Source organism: Delphinus delphis, chromosome 11 (genome assembly GCF_949987515.2).
Source record: "Delphinus delphis chromosome 11, mDelDel1.2, whole genome shotgun sequence".
Classification (NCBI taxonomy): Eukaryota; Metazoa; Chordata; class Mammalia; order Artiodactyla; family Delphinidae; genus Delphinus; species Delphinus delphis.
Genome location: NC_082693.1, coordinates 11,784,247 through 11,796,589, shown reverse-complemented (window position 1 = coordinate 11,796,589; position 12,343 = coordinate 11,784,247). Strand labels below are relative to the sequence as shown.

General features: G+C 42.0%; 1 protein-coding gene across 1 annotated transcript in view; it reads left to right on the top strand.

The window, feature by feature from the left end:
• PLBD1 (phospholipase B domain containing 1) overlaps nt 1-12,343 on the top strand; it is a 68,690-nt gene that overhangs the window by 54,741 nt on the left and 1,606 nt on the right. The window contains exons 7-10 of the mRNA XM_060024329.1: nt 5,157-5,357; nt 5,465-5,605; nt 9,977-10,162; nt 10,842-10,948. Of these exons, the coding sequence (XP_059880312.1) occupies nt 5,157-5,357; nt 5,465-5,605; nt 9,977-10,162; nt 10,842-10,948 (635 nt within the window). The remainder of the gene's footprint in view (nt 1-5,156; nt 5,358-5,464; nt 5,606-9,976; nt 10,163-10,841; nt 10,949-12,343) is intronic.

Below are 12,343 nucleotides of genomic sequence, written 5' to 3'. Positions count from 1 at the left end.
ATTGTTCTTTTTCTGCTGATAGTATCTTATCTTCATTTGCCTACATGCGTTTCTTCCTTTTCCTCTCCCCTTTTTACTTTTTTGTCGTCTTAAATTATTCCTTTTTGTGTTGTTTGTTACTAAATTAAAGTAGCTAGAGTTATTTTTACTGCTTTTTTCCCTTTAATCTTTATGCTGTAATTAAGTTTTTAACAACCTATTCTGATATAGAATAAGTTGCAATTTTTTTATTCTGTCTGTCCAGTTACCATTTTACTCAAAGTTTTGTGTACAGTACTTTTCCCTTTTCATTTCAGGTAGAAGAGCTTCTTTCAACGTTTCTTTTAAGGCACATCTAATGTTGATGAGCTCAGTCAGCTTTTGTTCGTCTGGGAACGTCTTTATTTCTCCTTCATATCTGAAGGATAACTTTGCTAAATAGAGTATTCTTGGGTGATGGTTTTTATCTTTCAGTATTTCGAGTATGTCCTTCCACTCTCTCCTGGCCTGCAGAGTTTCTGCTGAGAAGTCTGCTGATAGACTGATGGGGATTCCTTTGTAGGTTACCATCCTTTTTTCCCTGGCTGCCTTTAGAATATTCTTTCTTTGTCATTGACTTTTGACAGTTTTAATATACCGTGTCTTGAAGAAGGTCTTTTTGTATTGAGGTAATTAGAAGTTCTCTTGGCTTTGTGGACTTGTCCATCCAGTTCCCTCCCCAGGTTTGGGAAGTCCTCAGCTATTATTTCTTTAAATAAACCCTCTGCACTCTTCAGTCTCCCTTTTCCTCCTGGGATACCCATTACCCTAATGATGCCCTTCCTAAAAGAGTCAGATGGTTCTATAGGATTTCTTTACTTTTTAGATCTTAATTCACTCTCCTCTTCTCCCTGTATCATTTCCAGATTTCAATCTTTAAGCTCACTAATTCTCTCTTCCATGTGGTCTGCTCTATTTCCAGTGCTTTCTAATGCATCCTTCATCTCATTTATTGAGTTCTTCAGCTCCAGAATTCCTATTTGGTGCTTTTTTTGAATTTCAGTCTCTTTGGTAAAGTATTCCTTCTGTTCATTCATTTCATTCCTGAGGTCATTGAACTGCCTTTCAAAGTTTTCTTGTAGCTGGTTGAGTATCTTCATGACAGCTATTTTGAATTCTCTATCAGATCACAACATTCCGTGACTTTAAATTTGGTTTCTGGAGGACTGTCATTTTCTTTTTGTGGTACTGTGTTACCGTGGTTCTTCATGGGGCTTGATGAGTGCTCCTCTGCCAGTGCATTTGAAGTGGTGAACATGTTTCTTCTTTAGGTAAAGCTTTTTTTTTTTTTTCCTCACTTGCTTGTAGCTATTCACTAGGTTAGTAATTAGGTGCCTTTCTTTTGTTTCCCAGTAGGTGGCGCTATAGCACAAGTTTTTGGTTTCTCTTACCCGCGCTGGTTATTTTTGAGAGCTGGCACTTTCCACCCTCCACTGTCCGTGTCAGAGGTGTCGCCTGGTGCCCTCCTTGTCACTATTTCTGTCTCCAGGGTTGTCGGTTCCTTGCTGCTGCCGGTGTTGCTGACAGTGCCACCTGGGGCACGGAGATGGCCAGCACTGCCTTCACCGTCCCTCTGGTTCCACCTACTTTATGTGTTCCAGTCCACCCACCCTTAGATGACAGAGATGTGGAACTCTCCAGCATGCTGCTGTGTTGGGCCGAGGAACCTTTGTTGAGTCATGGAAGTTTTACTGGTTTTACTGGTCGTAGATTGAAGGGGAGAGACAAAGGGAGTGTCTCACACCCCCCATGATGTTGATGTCACTCTGCCAAATGGGCACATTTTAAATACATTTGATAGGATCGTAAGGGTAAACTTTTCTGTGTTTTACTAAGCAGTAGGTCTAAATGGAATCAGAGGAAAGTGGTCCTTGTTCATGTTTACAATTCAAGCGGTCACATATTTTTTAAGTCCTGAAAGATGCTTTATTAACGGTAAGGGTTCTCTTATTTCTTGATTAAATTTAGCAAGAAGCTTACTATGAAATGTTACTTGCTGGCTGGCTTTCATACTGAAGTGTTTCACTTTACCCTGATCTAAAATAGTGTGCCTTCCAAAGCTACTAGTGACAGATAAGAGTAGGAATACAACTTTACACAGTCAAGGAACATTTGTTTCTCTTATAATGCACTGTTCCAGGACTTTGTCCCCTCTCTGGGCCTTTTCCATTTTTTAATCTTAAACTCTGAACTATAGAGTTAAACTCCTTGACTAAAGTTTTCTGTAAGACAATTTATCTTCTTTGTTTCAGAACTCTGGGTGGCCTACATTTCTTTTGTCTTCAACAAACAGTCTTGCTCTTGAATGAAGGACTGCTCCTTTCATGTTAGTATTAGTCACTCACACATATGAAAGAATGCCTGCCCTCTTGTGTCCATAGAGACTGCTACAATAAGGAGTGAATTAGCAAGTTTATCATGCCAGAAATACAGAGTTCTCTCCTGTGGAGATTTGTTACCAGAGTTTGCTCAAGGCTGCCAAGTATGGCTGTACAGTTCAAACACTGCAGAACAACCTCAGCCCAAGAGCTGAATGAACAGTCATTGAGGGACTTCCCTGGTGGCGCAGTGGTTAAGAATCCGCCTGCCAATGCAGGGGACACGGGTTCGAGCCCTAGTCCGGGAAGATCCCACATGCCACGGAGCAACTAAGCCCGTGCACCGCAACTACTGAGCCCGCACTCTAGAGCCCACGAGCCACAGGTACTGAAGCCCTGGCACCTAGAGCCCTTGCTCCCCAACAAGAGAAGCCACCACAGTGAGAAGCCTGGGCACCACAAAGAAGAGTAGCCCCTGCTCACCGCAATTAGAGAAAGCCCGCGTGCAGCAGTGAAACCCAACGCAGTCTAAATAAATAAATAAAATTTTAAAAAAAGTCATTGAAATTCATCTCATACTTTGCTTGTCAATCACGCCTCCTATGTCTAGACTGTGTCTTCTCAGAGGGGTTGCCCATTAAAATTTCATTCAAGGCTGCCATCCCCTCATAAAGCTTTGCACCACCTGAAGTGTGCCTCCTTCTGTCATTTATGCAAATCTCTGTATTGGCTAATGACAGCCTCGTGGAGGCTCATTGTGAGTTAGTTGTACACTGCTCTCATCATGTAACTTTGCTACTCAGAAATTTCCAGGAATTAAAATTCAGAATTGGAGGTGAATGACATCACATAGTCCCAGGTTATCAGAGGAAGGGAATAAGGAACAGAGAGGCAAGAGAAGTGCTAAATTTGTTGGTGGCGATGCAGGGAACTAAAAGGCCGGCCTTCTGACTCCCAGCATATACGCTCTGAAGTCTTAGGCGATCCCGTTGTTTTACCCCACCCCACCTATCCCTGTCAGGTCTAGAGTAAATGCACAATAGTTTGTTTGTTGAGTGAATGAATGAATGACTGTCTTTGCCCGGCTTCCCAGAACACGCACTCTCCTGTGCTACATCTACTGCTGTGCACCTTCACTCATAGTATTGTTCCCACCTGTGATGCTCACTGCTCTCTACCTGGTCAGCACTTACACCAGCTTCAAGACTCAGATCCACTTCCTCCATGAAGCTCTCCTCTTCCAGCCTTCATTAAGCCAGAAGAGGGAGCGCCATGGAGGCTGAGCATAGGTGTTCAGACTTAGCAGAAGAGCCCTGGACTGGATCAAGGACCTGCATTCCAGGCCCAGGTCTGCCAGGAGCTGGCTCTGTGATCCTGGATAGATCCCATCACCTCTCCTCTCGGAGCGCCATTGGTGTTGCTCAGTGCAGGACATGCATAGTTCTAGTGAGGTGACATTAGGGACTTCCTGAAAATGTATTTTCTTGCATGTTAATAGAAATGTATTTGCTTAAATGTACTGGTTTTGGGGGGAAAAAGCCCCCAAAACATTAGACCCATGGTTCCTTGGATATTATTTTATGTGATAAGGCTAAGTATTTTAAGTTTAAAAAGAGAGCTCATGTAAGGAAAAATATTAAGTAAAGCATGATACAAGTAGTAGTCAGACATGGCAAAAATAATAAAGTAGTATAAAAATGGTGGGAGTTTGCAAAGCCCTGGAGGAGCTCACCACCCTGGTTCCTTTTAACTCTCCCTGGGCTCTTCTCTGACCTTAATGTAGCACCGCCAGTTTGTCCATCACTGTTAGTTACTGACGACAATATAGCCTCTCTCGTTGTTACAGCTGTGTCTGATATTCCTTGATCTCTACCACACTCATCACAAAATAAATCACACAATAGGCCTTTAAAAAAGACTTGTGGGCTTCCCTGGTGGCACAGTGGTTAAGAATCCGCCTGCCAGTGCAGGGGACACAGGTTCAAGCCCTGGTCTGGGAAGATCCCACATGCCGCGGAGCAACTAAGCCCGTGCACCACAACTACTGAGCCTGCGCTCTAGAGCCTGCGAGCCACAACTACTGAGCCCGCATGCCATAACTACTGAAGCCCACGTGCCTAGAGCCTGTGCTCCGCAACAAGAGAAGTCACGGCAATGAGAAGCCCACGCACCGCAACAAAGAGTAGCCCCCGCTCGCCGCAACTAGAGAAAGCCCGCACACAGCAGCGAAGACCCAACGCAGCCATAAATAAATAAATAAATAAATTCATTTAAAAAGAAGACTTGTGGCTCTGCTGATTTTCCAACATTTGTAAAACACATTGACCCAGAGTGTCAAAACCATGTTCACTTTTATAAATGTAGATACTTTTTCTACTTAAAAAAATTAAGTAGACTCATTACATAAAATGTGGAAAATACAGAAAAGGAGAAAGAAAGAAGGCATCCGTATTCTTACTGTCCAACAATGAATCCTGCTAATATCTCCCCCTAATTAAAAGTTTTCCTGGAAAATCCTAGCAAGTGAGGATCTACTCTATTCGTCATTTTGGAAACTTGGAATAGTCCCAAGTTAATGTATTCTTGTCATCCCAAATCATAAAATCAAAAATTTTCAATGGCAGATCCAGGGATGGAGGTCCACTGGCACCTTTAGAAACGGCAGTTGAGTAACTGCCACAGAGGGGAACCAAGGCTGGGAGAGGATAATAATCACGGCCACTGCAAAACGCACTGTGTACACGAAGCTCTGTGCTAACACTGATGGCTCAGTATTTTGCATATGTGTTACGCTGATTTGTATATTCGTGTTTCCTGTAGGGTTTTTGGAGTCTCTGGACGACTTTTACCTTCTCAGCAGTGGTTTGGTATTGCTGCAGACCACAAACAGCGTGTATAATAAAACCCTACTGCAGCACGTGGTACCCAAGTCTCTCCTGGCCTGGCAAAGAGTCCGGGTGGCCAATATGATGGCAAACGGAGGCAAGCAGTGGGCAGAGGTCTTTTCAAAATACAACTCTGGTAAGTGGCCCTGCAGAGTAACTTTTAGGCATGTACGTACGTTTAGATCTGGAGTTAACCAGTAAAGCCATACCCATGCCCTGTCTTCATGTCTCCCGATATTTCAGGCACGTATAACAATCAGTACATGGTCCTGGACCTGAAGAAGGTAAATCTGAACTACAGCCTTGGTAAAGGCACTCTGTACATCGTGGAGCAAATTCCTGCCTATGTAGAATATTCTGAACAAACTGATGTTCTGCGGACAGGTATTTTCTTCATGCTAGAAGTCTGGAAGTCTGGTGTGTGTGTGTGTGTGTGTGTGTGTGTGTGTGTGTGTGTGTGTGTGTGAGTGATGGGTAATATGTGCTGTGTGAATGTATGATGCGGGGAGTATATGGTGGGGAAGGAAGGAGGGGAATGCCGTTGCTAGTCACACAGGGAAAAGAATGACCAGGTTCAGCACAACATGTAAAACCTGCCCCTCAAACTCTTACGTGACAGCATGATCTACCTTTATGCGTAGACTGGGACAGAGCCAGGCATTCACAATCTTATGACTACTTATGGTTCCAGTATTACCTTCTCTGCTGGGTTCCCAAGTAAAATTTTAGTTCAGCAACTATTTATGGGAGTGCTACTCCGGCCAGGGACTGGAAAAGCGTGGATGTAGAATCCCCAACACACAGTCTGATAGGGAAGCAAGGCACCTAAAGAAGCTATTAGAGCCCAGAAAGCAAACAGCAGTGATGCGCTCTGGTGTAGCAAACCTGGTGGTGACGCCGTCAGTGGGAGGGATGAGAGAAGGCGGTTCTGGAGGGCAGGGTCACAGCCCAGACGTTGGAAGTACTGGTTTTGGAGTCACATTGCCTTGATTGGACTATCTGTTCCTCAAAATCTTATCCACTCTGTCCAAGCCTCACTTTCTTCATCTGTAAATCCTGACAGTAATGGTACAGGTCCCTAGTCACTTATTCGTAATTACAAAATCTCAAAACTCTGAAAGTTCTTTGTTCCTTTGTCTTTTGTCCTAGCTCACTTGTGGTAGCCAAGTATGACCTGATCTGAACTCACTCGGCAGCAAAAACTAACTTGAACTATTTATGGCCTCTATTTATTCCCTCTCCTCTGGAGAGAATTTATACGTCAGGCTACAGAGTTATCAATGTCTTTGATTATGAGGGGCTCCCCACAGAGACTGCAACATCATCTGTAATTTACACACCATTGCTGTTCTACAATCTGGAAAACCCTGAGTTCTGAAACACATCTGGCCCCTAAGAGTTTTGCGATGTGGGAGTGTAGACCTTTGCAATTTCACAGGGTTGTCACGATAATTAACTGAGATAATTTTTGTGGATTCTTGAGCACATTGCCGACACTTGGCAAGTCCTAACATCTTGCATTGAACGTAGTGCTCAGCACACATAAGAAGTCCTCACTGAATATTTGTTAAATAAATGAAAGAGAAGATGATGTCTGCGTGGAGGTTTACAGGCTAGAAAGGAGCTCAGCCATTTGACAAGGGGACAAGGTCAAACAAATAGAGGCATGAAGACCATGGTGTGAAGGAGAAACTATTAGCCCAAGACAGCTAGAGAGAAGGCTGTGACATGGAAGATAGGTAGTCAGAGGAAAATACAGCCTTTGGATCCTGATGAGCAGTCAGTTTAGCCTTTATACAAAGTCCAGAGATAAACCCATGAACCTATGGTCACCTAATCTACGGCAAAGGAGGCAAGAATATAAAATGGAGAAAAGACACTCTCTTCAATAAGTGGTGCTGGGAAAGCTGGACAGCTACTTGTAAAAGAATGAAATTAGAACACTCCCTAACACCACACACAAAAATAAATTCAAAATGGATTAAAGACCTAAATGTAAGACTGGACACTATAAAACTCTTAGAGGAAAACATAGGCAGGGAAAACATAGGCAGAACACTCTTTGACATAAATCACAGCAAGATCCTTTTTGACCCACCTACTAGAGTAATGGAAATTAAAACAAAAATAAACAAATGGGACCTAATTAAACTTAAAAGCTTTTGCACAGCAAAGGAAACCATAAGCAAAACAAAAAATCAACCCTCAGAATGGGAGAAAATATTTGCAAACGAAGCAACCGACAAGGGATTAATTTCCAAAATATACAAACAGCTCATGCAGCTCAATATCAAAAAAAAAATAACCCAATCAAAAAATGGGCAGAAGACCTAAATAGATATTTCTCCAAAGAAGACATACAGATGGCCAAAAAAAGCACATGAAAAGATGCTGAACATCACTAATTATTAGAGAAATGCAAATCAAAACTACAATTAGGTATCACCTCACACCAGTCAGAATGTCCAACATCAAAAAATCTACAAACAATAAATGCTGTAGAGGGTGTGGAGAAAAGGGAACCCTCTTGCACTGTTGGTGGGAATGTAAATTGGTACAGCCACTATGGGGAACAGTATGGAGGTTCCTTAAAAAACTAAAAATTAGCCTTTATCCTTTAGAAAACTGGAGCCTTTGAAAAGGGAGAACGCACAGGTCAGAGAGAAGACAGGAGGAGAATTAGGAAACTGTTGCAATAGATCAGCGGAGAGATGAGAAGGAACAGAACCAAGACACGGTATGGATCCTGGGGGTCAGGGCCGGTCCTTCATTTCCCAGGTCCTCGAATCCATTTTGTAAGGACACCCAGAGGGAACCGCCTCACTCCAGGGTGGCTCCTGCCAGCTAAATGCATAGAATGTGCATAAAACAGAATTAATTAAGGGGCAACTTCAAGAAGATCCGATGCTACCAAGTAGCGGACCTACCTCCTCTTCTTGTTGGAAAATCCACCTGAGAAGTCAGATGGTTAGGTGGCTACTTGGTTGGCGTGGCAGTTCAAAACCGAGAACCTAGCTGTCTGACTTGGTTCTCAGAGCCTGATAATCATAGGAAGCCGCTGATTATATGCTGGTAGATTCAGGTTCTTTGCAATCCCATCCCTAGATCCCATGAAGAAATCTACCCTGGGACTAAAACAAGTTGATGCTGATCTGTCTGTAGTTTTGTTTTGTTTTCCCCCAGAGGCAAGAAGAACAGAGAGTTAAACTCATTGAGTGTCTACTATATACTTGACATACCTTTTACTTATATTCCTTTGTTTGACCTTCATAACGTATTTCCAGATAAGTAGTTTCGTTACCGTCTTACTGTAAGGGAAGAAAGGCTCAGAAAGAAACATGTGATTTTCCTAAATAATTAAGCGATATCATATAGCCATTTAAAAAAAAAAAAAAAGTCCCGCAAACCTCCTAGTATTTGGAAGCAGCTGTGATATGCCGATAGAAGCCCTGGGTGATTTTAGTCAGAAGGAAGGTATTCGACCTCTCTGAACCTCTGTTTCTTCCTTTAGAAGGAGGGATGCAATATTTATACATCAGCAGGTATTGTGTTGTTATATAAGATACTCTATTTTAAATCTTTTCTTAGTCATGAAGCTTTATGTGAAGTATAAAGCGGCCATTTTTATTATTCATTTGAGCTATTCACATAGAGAATTCACATAGAGAACTATAATTATAAAAGTTAATATTCATCTAGTGCTTACCAAGTACCAGACCCTGTTGTAAGCTACTCCATCTGTTTGAACTCATTTAACACTCACAATGATCCTTATAAGGTAAGTACTATCATTGTTCACATTTTATAGACTGAGGCACAGAGAGGTTAAAAAATTCGTGTAAGGTCACATACCTAATAATGGCAGGACCAGGCTTAAGGTCCAGGCAGTCTACCTCCCAAGTTGTATAACCTAGGTACACTGCAATAATAAATGTGACTTTTAGCCTGCACTTTCAATGTTGTCTTTATCTCACTTCTTCCTGATGCTGGCTCTGTGCCCCAGAATCAGCAAGGTTGAATGTCTTGTCATTTGTTTTCTCTTAATAAGTTCACCCCCGAGTAGGGGATCCTATAAAACAGTAAGAAGGGAAAAAGGCAGACAAGGGCTAAGAGAATATGGGAGTGGGAATTAATCCCCGAATGCTGAAGGTTGACTGTCCTATAGGCAATACCCTAGGCCACTGTAATCTGAGCTGTTCCCAAAATGTTGATTTTACTAAAGTTGTGTCACACGTTTGACGCCTAGTGTCGTTGGCACACTGTGAAGCTCTGAATGCAGCTGAGCCTTTATGAATGTTGAGCGTCAGAGGAGTTAAATGCCTACTGGAACCATACAGACCATCTCCATTCCCCTCACATTATGAACTCTTCCTTTCCCTCCTCCTGCTAAAAAAAAGGGGTTGGGGGAATGAGGTTAACTGCCTAAGGTCTAGTTATTCAACCCTGAGCCTAGAATTCAGATAATCTTTTGCTTAATAGATTGCTTTAAGAATTTGGGGTGAAAACCCAAAGAACCCTGATGCTTTTCTTCCCCTCATGGAATAATCTAGAGGTCTACCGAGTCTGTAAATGTCAAAGGATCTGTTTGATTGCCAGGGTTCCCAGTCATTATTTTCTATGTAGTATCATTTTGTAATTACACAGCTGTGCCAATTTTCAAAAGAAATTACCACGAATAACATTTCTTTGGTTTCCTCTCTCTTCTGTCTTCCTCCCTGTCCATCCCACCCTTCCCTCCCTTCCACTCCAAATTAGGCTACTGGCCCTCCTACAACATTCCTTTCCATGAAAAAATCTACAACTGGAGCGGCTATCCAATGCTGGTTAAGAAGCTGGGTTTGGACTACTCTTACGATCTGGCTTCACGAGCCAAAATCTTCCGGCGTGACCAAGGGAAAGTGACTGATATGGAATCCATGAAATATATCATGCGCTACAACAGTACGTAGCACATTTCTCAAGAATCATTCTTCAAAACTCCTTTTCTTCCCCATGGATAAAGAATCCATGTCATTTTATCATCTCTGTACTAGAAGGAATTATAAGAAGTTATTGAATTATTTAGTATTCAATTGATACTATGCATATTATATACACAACAAATAGAATTTTGTCCTCTTTTATAAAAATGATAGGGAAGAAGATTCTACATTTTTTTTTTAACTGAAAAAGTTATATGTAAAACACAGAAGAAAAAACCCATGTAGGGTACTTTTTATACCCTACCGTCCCAAACACAGATTTCCTTCCAAGGAGAAAAGCAGCTACTAAAACAGCAATTATTCATAAACACTTTATTTTTGATGAACAGTATCGAGTCAGATTTGTATTTATTTTGTTAAAAAAAAATGTAGTACATTTGTCCTCTGTTACCTTTCTTCCATCCATTCTTCACTGTGCGAGGTTCTTGAGACCAGGCTGAGCCTGGAGCAGGGGACTTGGTGGTTGCCTCTTCCCAGTACAAGTCGGAGGTGACTTCTGTATATGGGAGCAGGCTGGGCCGAGGAGGTCTCTGGGGTATACGCTCTGATCATCTAGGCTTTAACAGGTCCAGTTTACTGTGGATAAGTGGATCTCAGAATGGTCAGTGCTCACTCTTTTCCCCATCACTGTTTCCTAGATTACAAGAACGATACTTACAGTAACGGTGATCCCTGCAATACCATCTGCTGCCGTGAGGACCTGAACTCACTTAATCCAAGTCCTGGAGGTTGCTATGACACCAAGGTAACACGCTATTGGTTGTTTTGGTTTTTTCTTTTTTAAGTTTTTGTTTTATACTGGAGTACAGCCAATTAACAGTGTTGCAGTAGTTTCAGGCGCACAGCAAAGTGACTCAGCCATACGTAACATGTATCCATTCTCCCCCAAACTCCCCTCCCATCCAGTCATTACTGGTTTTTGAATTTAATTTCTACCAGCACCTAGGCCTTTTCAAAGGCAGAGCTGCAGAGGTTTTTGTGGCATAAAACACAATAATGTCTCTAAACACAAACTCAATTCAGGAATCAGCTTTTTCAGAGATTCTGGTGGTAGGTCCTATCGCCTAACTTCCAGTTCCTGCTCGGCCACTCAGCCGTAAACCACATAATCTTTTATGCTTCTGTTTCCTCATCTGAAAAATGGAAGTAAGAGTACTTGCCTCAAGGGTTGTTGTGAAGAATCAACACTTAATAGCTATAAAATGCTCACAGCAGTACTTAGTGGGTTGTTTGTAAATATACACGATCATGATGATGATGACGGTGATACTGTGGAGGTTTTAAGGTTTACCAGACCGGCCCAAAGTCCAAAGAACATACCGAGAGCAGTGTGATTTCACGTTACACAGGAATTGAATGTAGCCGAAGGAACAAGTATTGGACCAGATGCTCAAGCAATAAAGACTTTTCACTATGCTAGAATTGTTAAGTGCCGTAATGTGTCCACAATATAGGTAATAAGAAGTTTGCAGTGGGGCTGAAGCCCACTCATATAGGCTTGTGAGAACCAGTTGTTAAAATAGTTGACACCAAGTTGATAGCTTGAAGTGGTGGAATAGTTACATCGTGGAAATCAGCAAACACTACAAATTGGGGTCTTTTTCCCTCAGAGAGCTAGTTAGTTAAAAATTTACCAGGATTTGGGATGTCCAAGGTTGTGAGTTAGCCATTTAGTTGGTGGAAGGAATCATTCTACCACATCCTTTTGCACTTTTGGCTTGGGCATATGTCTTTTCATTTGCATCTCCAGTCCTAAATTCTAGAAGAAATCTGTTACAAGCGGAGTTAACTGTTCTGTCTGAAGCTCTGATAACTGTAAGAATGCCAACCCCCCATACCTTATTTTTTCTATCAGCTTAATGTCTAAACAGAAGATGCCTTAGAAGAGTTTGAGCCAAGCTTTAGCCTTAATGACTCTCAAAATGTTGTGTAAGAAAAATTTAGCGGATGTAGCGAGCCTGGCACACACGAAGCCCCAGTGAATGCTTTTGCATTTATTTCTTTTTAATGGCATTTGCAAACATTCAGTAAAGTGTGTGAAAAGTGTTATATCCATTCCAGAACACACAAAGAGAATGACTTGAACTGGGGAGAACCCAAGCCAGGCTTCCATCTGCCAAGTTTTACTTTCTTCAGGAGA